Genomic DNA, 22992 nt, shown 5'->3' with positions numbered 1-22992 from the left:
AATTAAAATATATAGAATTTTCAGTTTTACAGGTGGAATTAATTGAAAATCCTGAACCATGCCCTGTCATCCATTTTTCTGAGTAAAAGTCAAAGGGATGATATGTCCCTTGACCATAAAGCGAAACTACTTTGAGAAACCTGTTAACTGGCTGCACCAGTTTGTTTATTTACTGGCACAGACCATGGAGTTCTGTGGCTCCTGTTGGCTCCGTTTCTCCGTTTGCAGCCACGGGAAGCTGCAGGAAGTGGCATGGGTCGGGAGTGGGAAGTCAAAGGGGGCAGAGGAGTGAGGGACAGCTACTAAAACGAGTCCAGGTGATGGTGGGCATGGCACATGGGGGTACCACTGATCTTGCATTTGACACATGTTGTCTAACCTTCACCATGGCCAGGTCCTCCAGCTTGCGGGTGAAGAGCAGCTGGAGGGAGGGGCACACGCTGAGCTGGGTGCAGCAGGTCAGCTCCTGTGCAAGGCAGGAGAGGGCTGGCTGTGAGCGCAGCTGTGCCAGCACCGGGGGTTGGGGGAGTCAGTCCTGGAGATCTGGAGGTGGCTAGTGTGGAATAAAACTAGATTTTATGTAAAACCCAGAGCAACTGCAAAGTCTAACCCAGGCCTCATTACGCAAGGAAAACTTTCCTTTGAAATGAATGAAAATTTATCTTGATTGAGGGACGTGTGATGAGATCTTTGTGTTGATTATGAAATTGGACCACCAGAAATGCACAAATTATAATTGCATTTTATATTAGGTATACATTTATAAATACTTTAGAAGTTACTATGTAGTAATAAATGCTTATAATGTTATAAGCATGATACAGACATTAATATGTGGTAGAGGAGGATATAAGCATGCCAATAGAGTTCTAAGCCACTTGTTGACCTATTAGATTCTACTAGTTGATTAACGATTTATTGAAACATTCATTATTTATTAAGCCTTTATAAACTATTTATAAATACAAGCCTTTAATATAAAATGTGACCAAAATTATTTGCTACAGTGGTGACTGAGTAGCAACTACTATAATTAAGGTTGCAAAATGGTTTTCCTTGTATCCCCACTTGACAGGATTCATTAGCCCTTTAGCATTCAGGGAAGGAATCCTTCTGTGCTGAGAATGCCCCACTGCTAGTTCCTGGGAGGATATCCTAATACAGCTGCCTTTACTGTAGTAGGGTTTTATCTAGAACCAGCAGGAGTTAAACAAATGAGTTTGTTTTGGCAGGTGGGCCTACTTAACCTGCCAACTAGGAATCATTAAAGCTGACCTTGCCCAAGTAGCAGAGAGAAGTGATGCTGCTGCATTTTGGACTTTTAATGTTTCTCTTATTATAACTGTTGCAGTTAAATGCTGGATCTGGGAGCTGACATAGAGGAGTCTGCAGTAGATTTTATGTTTTGTTTGGGTTGTTCTGCTAATTGTCTAAAATACATGCAATAGCTTAGGAAGTAGGAGAGACTTACTTTTTTTTCTTTATTAGAGGATTTCTTTGTTTTGTCCCTTTGTGGGAAACCGAGATTCCAGTATTCCCATTTTATGTGCTTATATCACTGAAAAGAATTTTATTTTGTGCTGATGCATGCTTATTCCCTGTACAAACCTCTACAATCATGGAGCCCCATTTTTACTGAGCTCTCATTCAGTTAAGTAGGTCTGGAGTTAAATACTGCAGAACTTGTAATCTTTTCAAGATAACTAGCTCTGCAGTAATTAATTTAATTTAAAAAAAAAGAAAGTACACTCAGTTATATTACGTTAGTGTTGTTGGACAATCAGAGATTGTAAATACAAAAGTTAAGAATTCAACAGTAATGTTATTCAGCCAACTGGTACAAAAGCAGTCCTTCCTGTTGCTTTATGTTGTTGTTAGCTGAGTAGTTTATTACTGAACACTTGGTAAAGACTATATTTTACTTTGAAGCATAGAGAATGCGTTGCTTTACCAAGTTTACTTTGCTTTGGGAAACTTGATTTCTGTGTTTCCTAAACTTTGGTAATTTTCATGTTTTTCACATCTGCATGCATAGCATATAGTTCAGGCTATTTCCCATTGCTCCATCCCAAAATTCCTGTGTTTGTCACCAATCTCCAACATGGTTGGGAAATGTCTAATGAAAATCCAAAGCATGGAGGTGCACATGTAACTTTAAGCCACTTTTATGCCTTTCCATCCTGACTGCTGGATGGTATACATTTTCAAATTGGAGTATACGATTACTTATCAGTATTATTAGACAAAACACTCTATTTAGTAAGATTTAGCAATCTAATTATAGCTGTATTTTGACCCTGTCTCACATTGAGGTATGTGTAGATTACATTATTTGGAAAGGGCTATGCATTCCAGGGGGGAAAGTAACTTAAATTTCTTACAGGTACGGTTGTAGTACCTCCTGGGGCCATCAGGGCAGGAGGTTTAGGAGATATGATATGTCAATACCTTGAAAGAAAGTGTAAGGAGCAGTGTGTGTGTGTGGGGGGAGGGTTTCAGGGCAGGATGTTGGGGTATGTGTGAGTGTGGGGAGCTCAGGGCAGGGAGTGGTGATGTGGGGCTACAGAAGTTAGGGTTAGCGTGTTCAGGGTGCAGGAGTCAGGATTGAGGGATATGAGGAGGGGCTAAGGGCTAAGCATGTTAAGTACTGGGTATTGACTATTTGATTAGTTGATAGGGTGGCTCTGCCTTTGAAGTTGTCTGTTCAGCAGTAGGGACTTGCTGACCCCGGGCTTCACGTGGCACTGCTGTTTTGAAATGCTGTGAAGATGCTGAGCTCCCTGCGGCATTTCAACGTGACAGTACTGCACAGAGCCTGGGGTCAGCTGTGGAGTCCCCAGCTGATCCTGGGCTCCATGTGGCATTGCTGCTTTTGAAGTACCCCCATTTCTTCTCCCCACCCTTGCTGCCTCTATCTGGAGGCAGCAAGGAGAGGGGAAGTGATTAGTTGACTAGTCCCTCAGGGTATGTCTACACTACAGCACTAGTTTGAACTAACTTAGTTCGAATTAGTTAATTCGAACTAAGCTAATTCGAACTAACGCATCTAGAACTAAAAACTAGTTCAAATTAGCGTTTTGCTAATTCGAACTAGCAAGTCCACATTGAGTGGACCTTGAACAGGGCTTAAGGATGGCCGGAAGCAGTGCCGGCAGGGCATCAGAGGAGGACTTAGAGCGTGGAGATGCTGTCTCAGGCTAGCCGAGGGCTGCGCTTAAAGGGTCCCGACCCCCACCCCGGACAGACAGTTCTCAGGGGTGCCCCGCTTGCAAAGCAGTCCTGGCTTGGATTGCCCGGAGTACCCACACTGGGCACATCACAGCACTCGGCCATCAGCCCGGCTGCACTTGCCGCAGGCTGCCATCTGGGGAGAGGGGGCAATCGGGGGGCTGCAGGAGAGCTTCCACCCCCAGAAGCCCGCAGAGCCAGCCCAGTCCTCCCCATCGGGGGCTCATACCCCATTCCTCCCTCACCTCCTTCCACTTACCCTTCCCTAGCCCCCCTTCTTATTGATGTACAAAATAAAGATAACGTTTCTTCCAACATTGACTCTGTCTTTATTGAACTAAACTGGGGGAGACTGGGAAAAGGAGGTGGGAGAGGGGAAGAGAAAGGCTGGGAGAGGGGAGGGCAACTAACATGATCAGGGGTTGGGAACACGTCCCATATGAAGAGAGGCTAAAGAGACTGGGACTGTTCAGCTTAGAAAAGAGGAGACGGAGCGGGGACAGGATAGAGGTCTCCAAAAGCAGGAGTTGGGTGGAGAGGGTGCATTCAGAAAAGTTCTTCATGAGTTCCCATAAAGAAGGACTAGAGGACACCAAAGGAAAGGAATGGGTAGCAGGCTTGAAACTAGTAAGAGAAAGTTGTTGTTCACAAAGCAAATAGTTAACCTGTGGAACTCCTTGCTGCAGGAGGCTGTGAAGGCTGGAACTAGAACAGAGTTTAAAGGGAAGTGAGATCAAGTCATGGAGGTTGGGTCCATGGAGTGCTATTAGCCAGGGGGTAGGAGTGGTGTCCCTGCCCAAAGTTTGTGGAAGGCTGGAGAGGGATGGCACGAGACAAATGGCTTGGTCACTGTCTTCGGTCCATCCCCTCCAGGGTCCCTAGGGTTGGCCGCTGTCGGCAGACAGGCTACTGGGCTAGATGGACCTTTGGTCTGACCCAGGACGGCCATTGTAAGCTCAGGGCTCAGGGTCAGGGGTCTCAGTGGACCCCCTTGATTTTCAAGCATACCTGCTCCTGGGTAGCCAGGCTGGCAGCTCTCCTGCCCTAGACGGCCACTTTCCTGTGCCTAGTGCGGAGATCGTGGACGAGGTCCACGATGTCCGCACTAGCCCAGGAAGGTGCCCGCCTCTTGCGGTCCAGGGCAAGCTCCCGGGAGCTGCCAGCCTGGTCCCGGGAAGAGGGGGTGGGCTGGGGGACATCGGGTGGGTGGCTCTGTGCCGTGCCAGGTGCAGGGTCTGCTGGCTGGGTGCTGGCAGGCTTGCACCTGGCACGGGCACCGTAGCCAGCCCGTGCCCCTTTAAGGGTTCCGGGGCCGGGTGGGGGGCATAGAGTTTCCCTGGTGTTGGCCAGAGTGGCCACCAGGGAAACCTGGGGAGGGCTAGCCTCCCACTAGTTCGAATTAAGGGGCTACACACCCCTTAATTCGAACTAGTAAGTTCGAACTAGGCTTAATCCTCGTAAAATGAGGTTTTCCTAGTTCGAACTAAGCGCTCTGCTAGTTCGATTCCTAGTTCGAACTAACATTGTAGTGTAGACATACCCCCACATCCCTACTCAGGGCAAAGGGACTGGGGTGTATGGGAGTGCAGGAAAATTAGGGATGTGTGGGGCAATTCAGGGGGCAAGGGTACTGTTTAGGGAGGGCAGAGGGTCTGAAGTCCATGTCCCCATTCCTATGAGGCAGCAAGGGGGGGGAGCAACTAGATGACTATCCTATCGACTATCAGATAAGCATTTGCTTATTGGATATTTGACTAGTCATCTAGTCCTTCACATCCCTATCGTGCACCAGCCAGGAGGGAGAGGAATGCAGGGATGCTGTGTGCTTTCTATATAGGGGTAAGTCTGTTCTAGAGATGGATTATTGGGCAAAATCAGGTCCACTATACCTACTATATATGTGTGTTTCCTCTTTCAAAATAGTTGCTTCAAAATCTGATGCCATTATTCATTTAAAAAAAAAAGAACTGGAACAGTTTAGTAGTTAAACAGCAATTCTCTTAGGAATCAGCTGAGCAAGGTGTGATCACAGCTGCTGCGAGTTGTACATGGAACTCAGTGAGACTGCATTCATTTGCTCAGGAAGTGAAGATTTAAGATAATTTAATTTGATTTCTGTGCAACTCTTCAAATTGCAGACCAAATATGTGCAGTCTAATGTGTTTCAGTATAGCCAAATGTGACTTTCTTTAGTAGCTGGGGTCCTGAGTTATACCTCTGAGCAAAGAGTTGGCTCCTTCTCTTTAATAGCATTAGTCCCACCCCTTAAAGAAGGACTAAAGATGGACAGCTACATTTTAATAGGCCAAAGGGGTGCAGTGGTTTAGTACAGATGTGGTGTAATCATGTTCTCCTGGAATAAAATGCATCTTTTGTAATTTTGAAGCTCAGGAAGCATATGAGCCTTTCTCAGCATCTCTCCTTTGCCAGAATGCTTTATATAATTTTGGCCCCACATGCTACATTCTTAGGGAAAAGCTTAGGGAAGGCTAAAGCTGAGGAGAGTTCTGTGAATTTCTGCCTAATGTGGTTTGCAAATCCTGAGGATCCAGGAGGAAGGCAGAAGACAGCTTTATAGATGCCAGTAATGCCTCATGAGGGTCTAAGACCTTCATGCTCTTCTCTTGATTTCCACCCTTCTGAGTTTTGCTGCCATTGCCTAACACTCCTCCACCCTCCCATTGCATTTAGCCTGTGCCCTAAATTTCACATTCCATGTCTGAGAAGGTAGGTGAAGGTAAGGAATTATTGCTGATCTCACTACCACCAGGAACTAAGAGCTACATATCTCCTCCCATAGCTTCAAGAGCCCTGACTCCACAGAGTTGGTATAATGGTTGGATGTCTATAGTGTCTAGAGAAGTGTAAGCATTCAAGAGAACCAATATTGCCCCCTTTTGCATGTTAGGGGACTTTTTTGACACATTTTGTTCCCATCTGTATCTCTTTTATGTGACCCATGAAATCCCAAGAGCTTTTCCTTTATTTTCTTTTAAATTTTCAGACTACAGAATAATGCAATAGGGTGGTGGTACTGGAACAATTTATCTAAAGAGGGGGTGCTGAAGGTGGAAAGAATGTATGTGGGTTGTTATTATTACATTAAGCCAGGGAGTGTGGTGGGACCCCCCTGTTCCAGTGCCTATGATGCAACAGAAATTATTATGCCTCTGAGTAAACACGTGTATCAAAACAAATATAAAGATATGTTGAACACTGAATTAAATTTTTGAAAGAGCAAGACCTACCAAAATACTGATATGAGATAAAACAAAAAGGGGGAAATAGGAATTACGGCTAGGCTTCTAGAAAAATTGGGCCAGAGTTTCTTAAATTTCTGTGAAGTCCCAGTCAAACTACAGTCCACATATTAAATATACAGTAAATATCTTTATGTTTGCTAGAAGGAAAATTAAAGATATTTGTGTGTATGCCACATAGAGTACTTAAATATGTTGTTTTTGCTGTTCGAGCGTATGAAAAAATAATTGCTATTCAAATGTGTATGGTAACAGAGTGTAGTAGCAAGCTTAGAAACAATGGGTGATCATTGAAGTCAGGTGTAGCAAATTTTAAGTCAAATGAACTCAAAGGTTGCATTTAGTACTTGTCATTTATATAAAGCAAGCTCAAGGTTGAATGCTGTATTCAGGTTGTAAAATGAATGCAGAATGGGTAAAAAACCTGCAATTACTTCAGTGAATATCCATTCAGGTTAAGAATTTTCATCTTTGCTGTTGCCATAGCAATCTGTTCCCCTGTCACTACCACATTAAAAATCCATTCTGTAAAACTGTTGTCGCCAATATTGAACATATAACAGACAAAAACATTTTTAAAAAATAGCTTTAGGTGTCTTATTTGCGACAGGAAGCAGGAGTAGATCTTAGAGATGAGTATGTACTTTTAAAAAAAGATTAGCGGTACTATAATGTATTGTAGGAACACAGCATTTTTGCTGCAGTATTGAACTCAGTTTGAAATAGTTTGAAGATAATATAAAAATGCAGTGTCACTACAGCTAAAATATTAAATTATTTTCCTAAAATATAAGAAAACCAATTGCCCTGGAATTAAATGTGTTTTTTATTGATGCACTATAGCAAAGGGCTTTGAAAAGTAAATGGTTGTTAACTTTGTCAGAGAATGGGCCTACATTTTTTTTCTTGCACCTTTGTAACTATTGACTTCATATACTCACTATTCATTATGCTAGCATAATTCTGGATTCAGAAGATAATTATGCCCAATAATAATTATACACCTGGGACCTGATCCTGTGTTTTACTCGCACCTAAAACTCCTATCAAAGTTAACAGTTTTGTCCTGCAATGAATGTAAGTTCAGCCTCATAGTTTTTATTAATGGAGCCAAATATCACAATGAATAACAAGCCTAGTTTGAGATGGTTCCATGAAAGCATTACCAAAACTAAGTAAAACCTGAAGCCTCTCTGCATATTATACATGTTAAAATCTTTACAACTTAATGGTTGTACTAATAAGCATGGAAATGAAAATGTTTGTGCTGATCATAGTAGCAGACCTAACAGTGGCAGGGTGGGTTTGATTTAAATCAAATTGATTTAAATCAATAGTCAGGAAGACTCGATTTAATCATGTTTTTCTACATAAAAGTGCATTCTTGTTGGTTGTCATAACCTTAATACATATTCTTCACAACTCAGACATAGATGTAGGTTTCATATTTAGAAGGTACTCACTATACATTTTAAAACAGTGATTTATTTTGAAAACTTTTCAGATTAGTTTTACAGCTATATCAGAAAATGAATAATTGTTTGATTACACTGTTTACCAAAAATAATTGAAGCAGATATTTATGAAGTCACTGGGAGATGAAATATCTTCTTTTCAGCAGGTTAATCGTTTATATTTGCAGGATTTTCTTGACATCCTGTATTAGGAAGAGAACATTGTCTGACAGACATTTAAATTGTTTTATTTAACTAAAATAACAACATTATGTATTCTGGATTCTTTTTCTTCAACAGCAAACATAATATTTTAACAACACAAGCACGTGATTTTTTAAAATTTAATTAAACATTCAAGTTTTTTAAAATCAGGTTTGGTTTTGTTAAAGTTGTTTTTAACTAAAATGGTTAAAAGATTTAAAAAACCCACAAAAATTAAATCGACTATGTCAGCCAGGTCAGCATGGGAAACTTGAAAATATTGGCTTTTGCAGCTAATTCAGTTGTCTTCAGCTTCATTTTCCTGTTTGTTCATAATCTGGAAAAGAAAAATAAGCTTTCTTGCTTTTTCAGGTCCTAAAAAACAATATGCGCTGGCAGAAGAAGCTACTGCTGTTAAAAGTGAGATTATCACTTCAACAGTCTCTGAATACAAGTGCTTAAGTGACTTCCACCATTTCACTGGTGTGACTTTCTTTAAAACATCATCAGCAAACATATATTTTTGAATAGTTCTCCCTTAGCTCTGAAGTTTATTATAATTGGCATTATGGAGGGATGATTGCTGGATGCCCATGTCATAGCCAACTCCTCTTTTTTCAGCAGTTAAGGTTTGACCTTGGTACCAAGTATTGAGAATATTTACAAGAAAATGAGCTGGAGATAGTGCTAATCCTATTAGTTTTTTTAATGCTTGTAATTTAACTTTGACATTGCATATTTATCTTTTTAAAATCTCAGTCCCTTCCAAATTACAACAGCATCAGCAATTAAACAACTATTTTCCTGCATTTTGTTCAAGGCTACAGAATTGGCTTCAGGGTACTCAGCATGTGTTCAACATTTCTCTAAATCTTAACGTTGAGAACTTTGGCTTTGATGATGCCATCTATTTTTTTCAAGAGTTTGTTCACAAACTGTTATCAGATTAGGTGGGTTCTTGATATAGTGTTCAAAACAGTCCACTACTGAGTTTCATTGCACGTCTTGAGGGAGAATTAGCTTGGTTCCCCCCCACTTCTTTTTTAAAGCAGCTGCTGCAAAGTGGTTGTTATGGAAGTATTTTGCAATTTCAACATTAGCCTTTATTTCTTATGCACTGAAGCCTTCGGCTAGGAGTTGTTTCAAATGAGCGCTGCAACTGTATGTTATTAGTTTGAGACTCTCTTCACTCTCTTAAATTTCTTCTCATCCTGGATACAGTTGCAACATTGTCTGTGACCAACCAGTATACTAGACATTTGAATTTTTTTCAGAGTTTGTTATAGCTTTTAGGGCTACTTCTTGTAAGTAATATGCTGTGTCTGCATTTCCTAAGTATAGATTGTTTCTGTTGTCTTCAGTTGTCTCACAAGCATATACAAACAGAATCATTGTGGACACTGCTCCACCCATCAAGACTCTAGTTTACAATTTTACCCTCTAAACATTTTGCATACTGCTCAATTTCTCTTTCATACACTTTATCCAGCTGTTTGCCTGTGGCATCTGCTCTGTTGGCTGGACTGTATCCTGGTCTGAATGACTGAACCATGTTAATGAAGCATTGGTTCTCAATCATATGGAGAGTTTGTTGCATAAACAACCCGGGTAATTTTTTCATCAATTACCTATTTTTGTAATCTACTGGTTCTTATAAATTTATCTATGGCTATTTCTAGATGATGGAGATTTTTTTCTTTTTGCTACAGGTTATGTGCTGTGGTTATGTGACATACGTGATGTGATTGAAGCCTATAATTAGTAGATAACTCTGAAATTATAGAAAATGATGGTGCTCTTGAAGGTAGATAGTCTTCAGACTCCTACATATTGAAGATGGATTCTCCGAAACAAAATAAGTCAATGCAGTTATTTACTTATTATTACCATACTGCTCACTTAGTATTACTTATTGCATTCACCTACAGTACTACTTTAAAGGTAAAATTATGCAAGGAAGATCTGCCTATTTCAGCTATTTATTTATCACAGTTGCATCAAAAATGATACTGCCATAGAGTATCTATATTTTTTGCTCTAACATGAGAATTCAAGAATAGTCCAGAAGGAAGACAGGCAGTCCTTAAGAAAGAAACATGAAATAAAAAAAGTTTACCAACCTGAAGATCCTGCATGTTCAGATATGTTCCTTTCATCATCTTCAGTGCAGTTTCCTCCTGAAAAGGAACACTTCTCATGATGTTGTTTTGTTCGGGCAACCAGGCCTTGCATTTCTTTGTTGCACTGTTTGCATTTTGCATGCATGCCCGTTTTACCCTAATATTCCCAAACTGGATCTCTTTTACAGCCTGCTGCCATTATAGGGGTTTTTTCTTCTAGTGAGAGAATACTATGGTAGTTTTTTTGCTGTTGACAAGCATGTTATCTCTGGAGACACAAATCCACAGTTTGAGAACTGAAAAACTAAGCATTTCTGATGGTATCTTCTACACTGAGCACTGAGACCCATTGTGTAGAGAGAAACCTAAATAATCTCTGTAGAAGCCTCTGGAACCCCATAAGATTGGATCTCTAATCCATGAACTATTGGAACTCATTTACAAAACTTTTCATAAACATTACATAAATATATTGTCTCATACTATTGAATTAGATCTTATAATCCCTATTCCATGATGAGATATCTTTGAGCTATAATGTATCTGAATTAAAATGATCTTTTGATAGATTTTTTCCTCAGAAAGTATTTTTTTTAAATCCAATTTAAATAAAAAATCAGACTTTTTTTAATTAAAAAAAAACATTGATTTTTATTCACTGTGGGGTGCTTAATCTTGGTGCTTATTCTTAACACTCACATTGGAGGTTTGTGCACTGCTTGGCTGCCACCAGTCTGTCTGTCCTGTTGTTTCATCTTACTTTGTTCAGCCTTTGTCTCTCTGATTCCTTCCCTCCCCCTCCCTTTGTGTAGTTTCACTTTTCACATTTTTTGTCTTTCACTTGTCCTTTCCCTCTGCTTTTGTAACCCACATACCTAGTATGGTTACCATGCAGTGGCAGTTAGACCACAGCAAAATCTAACATTAAGAGACCTCTACAGCATGGGCCAGGCACCAGCTGGCTTTTAGTTCAGAGGGTAGGGTCTCTTATACTCAGCTCCACAGATTCCAAGTTCCAGTCTGCCTGGTGGCAGTTACACTTCCATATCCCAAATGTTTGAGAATGGATTTCTTAAAGTCATTGGTTTAGAATTACAGCAGCAGTGGAGGTGAAAGTGGCGCAACTATGAGCTAAATTATCTTGTTTGTATTAAATTAAAAACAAAATGAGTTGTCTTCAAGCTTTCCTTTTTCATGCATAATCTTTTGTTACACAGGAGCAACTGCATTTTTGTTGTTTTTTAAACTAGTTATGTCCTCCTATGGCTTTTTTCAGTTTGCCATTTTAATTACTGAGTGAACTGTACTTAATTTAGGGACCCATACATAAGCTACTTTCTTTCAGTACTCTCTTTGGTTGCTTACATTCCTCAATATCTCTTTAAAGCCTGTAGTTAGGTGTCATTTACCCAGGACACAGAGGCTACAGACTGTCATCAACTCAGTGGACTTCCTGTGTGGTTCCTCTCTGTGGGCAGCTGTGGACTGGTCATGAAAAGGAGACCCTCTCTGAAAGCCGCTGGACTGTGTTCTGTGCAGACTACCACAAGGGGGAGTTTGGAAAAGGGCTGGGATGTGACCATAGGATCTGTTATCATGTGTGTCCAGTATTAGATTAGTGTATAGGGGAGATAAGATTTGTGGTTCTGTTTCAGACTGGGGTCTAGGATAGTGATTGTGAGGCTATCCTGTGCCCTATGTATATGCCAGGGTGAAGAGTTTCCATGCACAAACTCATGATAAATGCTACTTAATAGAAGGGTTGCTATATCAGGAAATATGTGTGAAAGGTAAATTAGTTTATATTTAAAAGTTTCTTTCAGTAAAAAAGACCCTAAATCTGGTTTAAACCTGTAATATCAAATCCAAGAATTCAGGTAAGCTGAATGAGGATTCTTAACCTTCCCTCCATTATCAGCTCCTTTCACATACTAGAAGTATATAGCAGTGTAGGTATTTCAGGGGGTCACCAGAAACCCTACACAGACTGCAGATAAAGGAGAGATTTGAAGTTATCTTTGACTTTTATGGTCCTTTTTTATTAAAATGCTTAGAGCTGTAAATGTAATAATAAGAAACTCATTTATCTTGACAAAAGTGCTGCTATAAACTGTTCAGCACTCATAAAATAACCTTTTAAATTATTGTTTCTGCTGGTATCGATAAATTCATACAAAGTGCTTAAAGGTCAGGCATTGCCAGAAAGAATGTCTTTTCAGCTTGTTAATTAAAGGTTTATAAGAATGTGCACTAGCTTGCTCTTTTGACAAATGGGGGGGGGGGACCCAAAATGCAAGAAACAGATAAAATGGCAGCAATGAGAGACAAGAGGCTAAGCCAAACACTACATTCACCATAGAATGTATGGGTCTCTTGTGAGGAAGCTGGTATTGTTGAAGAGGAAAAACAATTATTCACATTTATGGAAAGGGGGATCTTGATTATAGTCATCATGGAGGCAATATTGATAGATTAACTTGTTGAATGCTTGAAGCTGAGAGCAGGGGACCTGATTCACCACTGTTAATCCGGGTCTGCGCCAAGTTACATTACTGAAAAATGGGAATAATCTAAAGATGAACCACATCATTCCATATTTCAGGTCTTACTCCTAAACCTCAATACAGATTGAACCTCAGTGGTCCAGGACTCTCTGGTCCGGCAACATCTGTAGTCTGGAAAGACCACGGATTTTATGGGACTAGAGAGCCCCAGCAGCAGAAGTTGCTGGCAGCTTGGAGCAGAGCCAGGTGGTGGGGCCAGCGGAGCTCATGGGGCACCAGAACCCATAGCTGGTGGGGCAGGGAACCTGACGGGGGTGGAGCCTGCAGGGCAGTGGATTCCACAACCGACGGGGCTGCTGGGAGCTCCAGTGGAATGGCAGGGCTGACGCGAGGTTGGCAGGGATATCAGGAGCTGTGGTAAGGCTGCCGCAAAGTCAGCAGAGCCACTAGGAGCTCTAGTGGGATTGCTGCGAGGCTGGCAGGGCTGCCAGGAGCTCCAGCAGGGCTGCCGCAGCTTGTGGAGCTGGGAGCACCGGCAGAGCTGCTACAACTTGCAGGGCTGGTAGGCTGGGGAGAGGAGCCCAGTGAGGAGGCTGGCAACTAGGGTTGCCAGGTGTCTGGTATTGACCCAGACAGTCCAGTATTTTTGCCTCTTGTCCGGTAAAAAAAAAAATCAGAAAATACCGGGCACATAAAATGTTCAGTATTTTCTTATTTTTTTCCCTGCCAGGAGGCAAAAATACCGGATTGTCCAGGACAGTGGTCCCCAATGCGGTGCCTGCAGGCACCATGGCATCTATGTGCGCCCACCGAAACATCTAGGCTGGCCCCGCCCCCGGCGCACAGCACATGCACAGTGCCGGCCCTGGGCTCAGGGCACGTGGGCGACCTCTACCCCCGGGCGCGTGGCGCATGCGTGGCCCCACCCCCGGAAGCGCGGCACGTGAGTGTCCCCGCCCCTGGGCACCCGGTAGCCACAAAAGGTTGGGGACCTCCAGTCCAGGTCAATACCGGTCACCTGGCAACCCTACACACACTCAGCAACCGGGCCCAGCCCCCTTCCCGCTGACCTGGTTCCGCAGGGGAGCTGTCTGGCCCAGAGCAGGAAAACAAGATGGCCAGCGGCAGCCTGTTAAGGCCAAAATGCCTCAAAGGCATTTCTTAAAGGGGCCATGCTGGGGTTTATTTATGTATTCATTTGCTTAATAACTCTCGGGGGAGGGTCCTTTTTTGGGGGGTGGCTCTACAACTTTGGTCTCCCCCTCTTTTATCTCAACAGAATTTTTTCCCCAGTGATTTTTTGGGGGGGGTATTTGGTATTTTTGGTGAAACCATCTGGCAACCCTATTGGCAACTGTCCCCCCCTCCCCCCCCAAAAAAGCCCTCCCCTGGTCTGGAAAACTCTCTTGTCCAGAACTTGTCAGGTCCCGAGGGTGCCGGACCAGGGAAGTCCAACCTGTACTTCCATAAGGACTATAATCAATATCTCCTCCCCCTTTATTTTTATAGCCCCCCCAGTCAGCATTGAGGCATTGTTTCAAATAGCTAGAACCTGTTTCTACACTCTGCTATTCCAGTTTAACAGGGGTTCAACTGGAGTAATGCCTGAAGTGAACCAGCCTTTGAGCTTAGACGATCTGGCTTCTGTTCCTACCTCTGCCACTTCTTCACCCTTGATATATAACTTTGGCCTCAGTTCTTACATCATAGAATAGAGATGATAATACTAACTGACCTTAGAAAAGGGGTTTGAGATTCTTAGCTGAAAGGCATCATAGATAAGTGCAAGGTATTTATTCTTTATTGTTTATGTACTTCTGCTAATGTGCTGACTTGAGCTCTTTTAATTGTCCAAACAAAAAGAGATAAACACTGACTAAATAGCACAAATAGTGAAAAAGCAAATTTTTAAAAATTGTCTCAATTTTTATATTCCTTGATGCTATAAGAAATATATGTAAGAACTTTTTGGATTTTTTTTCCACCTTCAACATGTGAGATTTACCCTGGCAATGTCCCATTAAATATTTAAACAGCAGTTCTTTAATATCAAAAGTTGGTAAACCCTGAGCTGCATCTCTTCTACTGAAAATTTCATAACTGAAGAATGCCATAATTTGTTTAGATTCTCTTGAGGTGTAGCAGCAGTACTCTGAGCTTCTTCAGGGAAATAAATCTAGAGCATTTTTTGAGAGTGTAGGTGACAGGATTAATGATGACTTCATTTGAAATTCTGCCAGAATGTGTTGTCCACAGACATCAGAATGAACTAAGTCTATAGTACCTAGTAGCTTCTGGAGTTTCCCTTTTCTCCTCCCATTTCCATACCACTTTTGGCTCAATCTTTGGGTTGTAAATGTATCAGAATTATTACTATTATGAGTACATAGGTTAAGAGGAGATCCTTTCTTGGAGGACTATGATGGGGAAATTCTAATTTTTGTACAGGTTTTTGTTTAAGATAATATATTTGAAGGTGTGCAAGAATGGTCTTATCAGTTTGGAATTTTCTATATCGTTGACATCTATTTCTTAAATAACTTTTGGTTAATCAGACTACTTGTTTTATGTTCAATTCCCAGTCCATTCGTTAGCAGCATTTTTTATTCTAATCTGGAATGCATTCTTGTGCAATCTGAAAAGCCTTTTGTTGTGTATCTCACTTTGTGTTTTCAGTATATGTAATTGCATGTCTAAAATTAGTTGATGATGAAAGTTGCAACCATTTTGACTCCAGCTCAGAGAAGTGGGAGACTTCTTATATTAACTTGCTAGTACATGGTGTGCAGACACTACGGGATCTCTTCACCTTTACTGCAAATTTTAGAATAGTAATGAGCAAGATTTTAGGTGGAGAGGTTGGTTGGAGGTTGGCTGCCTTGCATTTTCTGTCATCATGCAAGAGTAAAGTGGGTGTAAAATCAAAAAGGTAGTTTTTTACTTTTGCTTTAGTGTAAATTATTCAGAGCTCAGATACAGAAGAATCAGCCTACTTGTTGAGGAAGGGGTTCTTTTTTAACTTGTAGCACCTTCTGTGAGCATTAAAATATACATTAACAATGTTGGGAAAGGAAATCCTCTGGTCACAGAGTGTGCAGCATGCATAGCAGCAGTACAGTTTGAACCTTCCTTGTCTGGTACCCTTGGAACCTGAGGGTCCCGAAACACAGAATTTGCCAGACAAGAGGAGGTCAAGGCTCCCTACCGGGCTATAGGCTCTGCTCCCTGTCGCCTGCCACTGCCTCCAGCCCGCACACCATGCCAGCTCTGACAGGCTGTGTCCCCCACTATGCCAGACCCAAACAGGGACCAGCTGACTCCAGTCCTGGCTGGGGCTACACTCTCCACAGCCACTCTGGCTAGGACTATGCTCCTGACTGATGGCCCTTCTGCCTCAAGCCCTGACAGGGGCTGAGCTCCCTGCCAACTGCACCAGCCCCGACCAAGACTGTGCTCCCCACCGTACCAGGGGCTGTGCTCCTGGCTGCTGGTCCCACTGCTTCCAACGCCAGCCAGGTCTGTGCTTCTTGCTGAGCCTGGCCAGCTGGGCCACAGATGTTGCCAGAGCAGAGAGTCACAGATTTTAGAGGTTCAACCTGTACAAGCTTTCCTGTGCCATCCTGCCAATGTGCTACACCAGTTGTTCTCAAACTTTAGCAACTCAAGGACTCCCATTTTGATCTTAAAATTTTTTTGAGAACCCTGCCCTGTCCCTTCACCGAGGCCCTGCCCTCCACTCATTCCATCCCCCTGCCTGTCACGTGATCTCCACCACCCTGACTTTCACTGGCCTGGAGTAAGGGGTTGAGGTGCAGGAGGAGAGTGAGAGCTTTGGTCTATATCATCTCAGACAGGTGTCTGACTAACCTGCTCTTAAATATCTCCAGTGATGGAGTTTCCACAACCCCCCTAGGCAATTTGTTCCAGTGTTTAACCACCCTGACAGGAAGTTTTTCCTAATGTCCAACCTAAACCTCTCTTGCCGCAGTTTAAGCCCATTGTTTCTTGTCCTATCCTCAGAGGCCAAGGAGAACAATTTCCTCCCTCCTTCCTGTGTCACCCTTTTAGATACCCGAAAACGCAATCATGTCCCCTCTCAGTCTTCCCTCAGTCAGGGAAGTTGAGTTTGGGATACAGGAGGGGGCTCTAGGCTGGGTTAGAGGATTAGGGTGTAGGGGGCTCCAGGAGGGAGTTCGAGTGTGTGTTTGGGGGGTTCTGGGCTGGAGCCAGGGATTGGGGTGCAGAGGGTGAGTGAGGGCCAGTTGGGTTTGTGGGCTTTGGAGTGAGGCTGTGGATGAGGTCTTTAAGGTGCAGGAGAAGTTTCAGCATGCTGGCGGCGTTTACCACAACATCCTAGAAGCAGCCATCATGTCTCTATGGCCCCTAGGTGCACGGGCAACATGCGAAGTGCCACACACTACCCTTGTGCCCTCAAGCTCTGTTCCCACAGCTCCCATTGATCATGGTTCCTGGCCAATGGGAGCTGTAGAGACAGCACTCAGGCAGATGCAGCATGTGGAACTCCCTGGATACCCATGTACCTGGGGGCTACAGAGAGGGTATGTCTACACTACCACTCTAGTTCAAACTAGGGTGGTTAATGTAGTCAACCGAAGTTACAAATGAAGCCCGGGATTTAAAAACTCCGGGCTTCATTTGCATTTTGCCGGGCGCCGCCATTTTTAAATCTCTGGAAGTTCGGACTCCGTGCCCGCGGCTACACACGGCACGGAGTAGGTAGTTCGAATTAGGCTTTCTAATTTGAACTACCGTTACTCCTCGTGGAACGAGGTGGAACGAGGTGTAACGGTAGTTCGAATTAGAAAGTCTAATTCGAACCACCTACTCCGTGCCGCGTGTAGCCGCGGGCACGGAGTCCAAACTACTGGGGATTTAAAAATGGCGGCGCCCGGCAAGATGCAAATGAAGCCCGGGATATTTAAATCCCGGGCTTCATTTGCAACTTCGGTTGACTACATTAACCATCCTAGTTCCAAGTAGGGTGGTAGTGTAGACATACCCAGACATAGTACCTGCTTCCAGGAGCTGTGTGACACCAGCACAGATAAGCCCGCTTTAGCCCCAGACTGTGGGTCCCAGAAGGAGAGAGGAGCTGATCAGCAGAGCCCATGTGCCCATTGGAGTTCCCTCGCAGATCCCAGTTTGAGAAACATTATACTATACTGTAGCTAATGTACTACCTGCAAGTTCGTTCGCTTTCTATCAATTCAGTCCTTAAGCTATCTGGTGAGACTACCAGCAAGAGTGCCTTTTATGATGGGAATGCTTCACCATGAGAAACTGAGCAGAGATCACTAACTCATTTTAGGCAGGCTGCTAAATATCCAATAGAATTTAATGATTTTCAATCAGTGACTTTAAGAGAAAGCATTCTGAGGTCTAAGGTCTAAAAAATGTGAATTTCCAGCTGTTTCTAGGTCACTATTTGGGCACCTTAATAGGGCGGTTCTGTAGCTGGGGGCCACCCAACCCTGGTTATAGAATGTGTCATACATGGGAGAAAGCAGGGTGATTGTCCTATGAAAAGCAACAGGAGGCTGTAATAAATGAAGGAAGAACAAGAAAGTGTAGAATAGAGATACACAGGGACTGTGAATTACTCGTGCAGGGAAGACCATGAGACCAAGGATATCTCTACACTTCAGTAAAAACCCCATAGCATTAAATCTCAGAGCCCAAGAGCTGACTTAGGCTCATGGGAGGAGGAACTCGGAGGACAGGCTGTAAGAAAAAACAGATAGAACAACAACTCTGGCCGTGAGAAAAGACACCAGAGCTGACTGTGGACTATTAAATCAGCCACAGGCTGCAGTTGTTATTTACACGAATGCCTGTGTGAAGTTCTTAAAGAGGGATGCAAGAGGGGCTTAAACAACGTAGATACCTGCAGAGTGACCTCTGACCACATTGCAGTCATCAGGAAATGACCACTCTTCCACAGGCATAATTTACTTTAGAAGTAACTGCAAAGAAGAATGGAGTGAAGGGAGTATTCTTTCATTTTCAACTTAAGAGAGAAGAAGGATGGACTCAACTCATTCCCAGTGTTTTCTGAGTCTCCAGCAATGGGGTGTCTGCTAGGATGGAAGCTGCAGTAGTAGAAAGTGGCTGCAATTTTCCTTTTTCCCCAGGGTTTGCAGGAGCCCACATAACACATCACACTTGAAAGTGCCTGGCACTCATTGGGTAGAGATGCTGGAAGAGGTGGTGATTCAGATAATTCACAATACGGCTTCTCTTTGTGAGCCTCCAATGGTGCTGCTGTGGGTAAGAGATCACTGCAGTGAAAATACTGCTTGTTCTTCCTCCTGATGCAAAGGTCTTCACTTGCAAATTGCAGTGTAACTTATTCCCACTGCTTCAGGGAGATGTGAATACAGCTTACTCTGATTCAGTTACTGGCTAGTACTCAAACAAACTTATTGCAGAAATATTCAAACACAGAAAAAACATACTACAGAACAGAGACGAAAAAAACAAACTGAAGAAGCGCTGACTCAGCAAAGACAAACTGGTGAACTCTTGGCCTCAATCACTCAGTCGCTCCCAGTTCAAGTTCTGCTCTTTGCTGAATACAAAAGAGCACAATTTTGTAGAATTGGATAATGGTATACTTTGGTAAGGAGGGCAAAGGAATGAATCAAAACAAATTTCAGAGGTGTGTGTTTCTAGTCTTTTATCACAGAAATGTGTATTGCTCTCCAGCCCACTGATAACCAACTGCACTCTGAGGGTATGTCTACACTACCACCCTAGTTCGAACTAGGGTGGTAATGTAGGCAACCGGAGTTGCAAATGAAGCCCGGGATTTGAATTTCCCGGGCTTCATTTGTATAAAGCCGGGCGCCGCCATTTTTAAATGTCCGCTAGTGCGGACTCCGTGCCGCGCGGCTACACGCGGCACGGACTAGGTAGTTCGGACTAGGCTTCCTAGTCCGAACTACCGTTACTCCTCGTGGAATGAGGAGTACAGCTAGTTCGGATTAGGAAGCCTAATCCGAACTAGCTACTCTGTGCCGCGTGTAGCCGTGCGGCACGGGGTTCGAACTAGCCGGGATTTAAAAATGGCGGCGCCCGGCTTATGCAAATGAAGCCCGGGAAATTCAAATCCCGGGCTTCATTTGCAAGTGCGGTTGCCTACATTACCCCGCTAGTTCGAACTAGGGTGGTAGTGTAGACATACCCATAGAGGTTAAAATGAAGCATTTGTTTGATGAGCCAGGTCTTTTTTAAATGCTGAAACAATTGTTACAAATAAGACTGTATAGTGAGTTGTGCCCATGAACGCTCATGGTACCATCTACGTGTTTTGTTAGTCTTTAAGGTGCTACTAGTCTATTTGTTGGTTTTAAAGTTTTTCCTATATAGGTAGAGTAAATTAGAATAGTTATAACTGGCATGGCTCAAAATGTGTTTATCCAGAAGCACAGTTTTAGATTATTAATACATTATTGCACCCCATAGGTTGCATTCTGATTTTGGATTTGATGGGACTGTGACAGATCAGTATATACCAAATCTCATTTTTATGATAAAAGTAGAATATACTCTGTAAGCTCGCTGAACTTTTAAGGAGAGCCTGGCATTTTGTAATGTAACATCTTAAAAACTCACATGTATCTCTTTTCCTTGGATCACTTTTGAAAACAAGCTACTGCTCAAACAAACCTTGAACTTGGCAGGGCACTAAAATACCTTTAAAATAACCAGGATGGTGTACATTATAAGACAAATCCTTCATACTCAGTCCTGCAAAATGCTCCACAGAGACAATAAATCATAATTAAGGATGCTTTTAAGAGAAGATTAAAGCGGGAAACAATTCTCTGTCTCAGAAGATGGGAGGGAGGGAGAGAGAGTTCCAAATGCACTGAAACGCTACAGTGTTACTCCCCAACTATGGAGAATCAAATACAGAGAAGAATAACAAACAGACAGGGACTAGTTGGATAGGTTTCAGTCTATCTCTGGAGAGATTTGAAAGTGCCATTGTTTCAAACCCTGTTCAACTGTTTTCTTCTGACAGGCTTTGGGAACTATCACTGCAGTGCCCATTAAAGTTCCTCAGGTCAGCTCCTTGCAGAGGTTGGCAGGACAAGGACCAGCAGTGCTACCTCAGGTAACAATACTATTTCAGAGTTTTGGGGAAATTATTTGAACTGAATTCCAAATCTGATATTTTATTCTTCTTCTATATACCTCTTTGGCATCCAGCCTTGTTATGTCTAGGACACTCAGTTGACAGAATGAAAACTGAAGGCTTGAACCTATAAATTACTGAAAATCTTGGCTTCAGTGGGGGGTTAAGCGACATGGTTGTGATTTTCTAGGTCTGGAAAAAAAATCCACTGGTTTTCTTCTAGGAGTGTATAATGATGGCTAGGGGAAGGAGGAACACCGGGGAAGGAGGGAGGAGGGACAGTGAAAGGCCCCAAGAAAATCAGTAACAGTTTTTTGAAAAGAAAAAGCAGAATGAGTAATACATGTGATATACAAAATGAATCACAAACCTAAAAAGATGCCGCCTACATTGTCCTAACTGAAAAGCTTACAACTCTGTAAATAAAACAATGGTCCAGGGACAAATTAGGCAAAGTAGACACCGTGCCAAGGAGCACTGGCATTATAGAGGCACCTTAACCTCTCTAAAACTGTTTTCAATATGAAGGTCAGCTGTAGGCAAGGGGTGTGTTAAAGATGCTGTACTTATAGACTCAGGGGGCTCGTCTACACTGGCCCCTTTTCCGGAAGGGGCATGTTAATTTCAACTATCGTAGTAGGGAAATCCGCGGGGGATTTAAATATCCCCCGCGGCATTTAAATAAAAATGTCCGCCGCTTTTTTCCGGCTTTTAGAAAAGCCGGAAAAGAGCGTCTACACTGGCCCCGATCCTCCGGAAAAAGCGCCCTTTTCCGGAGGCTCTTATTCCTACTTTGAAAGAGCCTCCGGGCGCTTTTTCCGGAGGATCGGGGCCAGTGTAGACGCTCTTTTCCGGCTTTTCTAAAAGCCGGAAAAAAGCGGCGGACATTTTTATTTAAATGCCGCGGGGGATATTTAAATCCCCCGCGGATTTCCCTACTACGATAGTTGAAATTAACATGCCCCTTCCGGAAAAGGGGCCAGTGTAGACGTAGCCATAGGGTATGTCTACACTACAACATTAATTCGAACTAACGGATCCAGACTAAAAAACTAGTTTGAATTAGCGTTTTGCTAATTCGAACTAGCATGTCCACATTAAGTGGACCCTAAACCGGGCTTAAGGATGGCCGGAAGCAGTGCCGGCAGGGCATCAGAGGAGGACTTAGAGCGTGGAGATGCTGTCTCAGGCTAGCCGAGGGCTGTGCTTAAAGGGTCCCGACCCCCACCCCGGACAGACAGTTCTCAGGGGTGCCCCGCTTGGATTGCCCGGACTACCCACACTGGGCACATCACACCACTCAGCCATCAGCCCGGCTGCACTTGCCGCAGGCTGCCATCCGGGGAGAGGGGGCAATTGGGGGGCTGCAGGAGAGCTTCCACCCCCAGAAGCCCGCAGAGCCAGCCCAGTCCTCCCCATCGGGGGCTCGTACCCCATTCCTCCCTCACCTCCTTCCACTTACCCTTCCCTAGCCCCTCTTCTTGATGTACAAAATAAAGATAACATGTCTTCCAAAATGGAATCTGTCTTTATTGAACAAAACTGGGGGAGACTGGGAAAAGGAGGTGGGAGAGGGGAAGAGAGAGGCTGGGAGAGGGGAGGGCAACTAAAATGATCAGGAGTTGGGAACAGGTCCCATATGAAGAGAGGCTAAAGAGACTGGGACTTTTCAGCTTAGAAAAGAGGAGACGGAAGGGGAACAGGATAGAGGTCTCTAAAAGCAGGAGCTGGGTGGAGAGGTTGCATACAGAAAAGTTATTCATTAGTTCCCATAAAGAAGGACTAGAGGACACCAAAGGAAAGGAATGGGTAGCAGGCTTCAAACTAGTAACAGAAAGTTGTTCTTCACAAAGCAAAGAGTCAACCTGTGGAACTCCTTGCTGCAGGAGGCTGTGAAGGCTAGAACTAGAACAGAGTTTAAAGGGAAGTGAGATCAAGTCATGGAGGTTGGGTCCGTGGAGGGCTATTAGCCAGGGGGTAGGAGTGGTGTCCCTGCCCAAGGTTTGTGGAAGGCTGGAGAGGGATGGCACGAGACAAATGGCTTGGTCACTGTCTTCGGTC

At 43.4% G+C, this 22992-nt stretch overlaps 1 protein-coding gene and 1 long non-coding RNA gene across 6 annotated transcripts in view; one reads left to right on the top strand and one right to left on the bottom strand.

Annotated features, from left to right (window-relative positions):
• Positions 1 to 22992, top strand: part of PHF21B (PHD finger protein 21B) — a 235638-nt gene that overhangs the window by 157641 nt on the left and 55005 nt on the right. For all 5 annotated transcript variants that reach the window (XR_012896208.2, XM_075899836.2, XM_075899842.2 and 2 more), the window contains one exon: positions 20818 to 20910. Coding sequence is in view for 4 of the 5 variants with exons in the window: in XM_075899836.2 (XP_075755951.1) it covers positions 20818 to 20910 (93 nt within the window). In the remaining variant the exon portion in view is untranslated. The remainder of the gene's footprint in view (positions 1 to 20817; positions 20911 to 22992) is intronic.
• Positions 7776 to 22992, bottom strand: part of LOC142818640 (uncharacterized) — a 54690-nt gene continuing 39473 nt past the window's right edge. Inside the window, exons 2-3 of the long non-coding RNA XR_012896211.2 lie at positions 10267 to 10323; positions 7776 to 8483 (exon numbers count right to left, since the gene is read on the bottom strand). This is a non-coding gene — a long non-coding RNA (uncharacterized LOC142818640). The remainder of the gene's footprint in view (positions 8484 to 10266; positions 10324 to 22992) is intronic.

The sequence above is a fragment of the Pelodiscus sinensis genome, chromosome 1 (assembly GCF_052426305.1).
Source record: "Pelodiscus sinensis isolate ZL-2025 chromosome 1, ASM5242630v1, whole genome shotgun sequence".
In the NCBI taxonomy this organism is placed as follows: Eukaryota; Metazoa; Chordata; order Testudines; family Trionychidae; genus Pelodiscus; species Pelodiscus sinensis.
The sequence above is the reverse complement of the archived record's forward strand: the minus strand, read 5'-3'. Positions and strand labels throughout refer to the sequence as shown.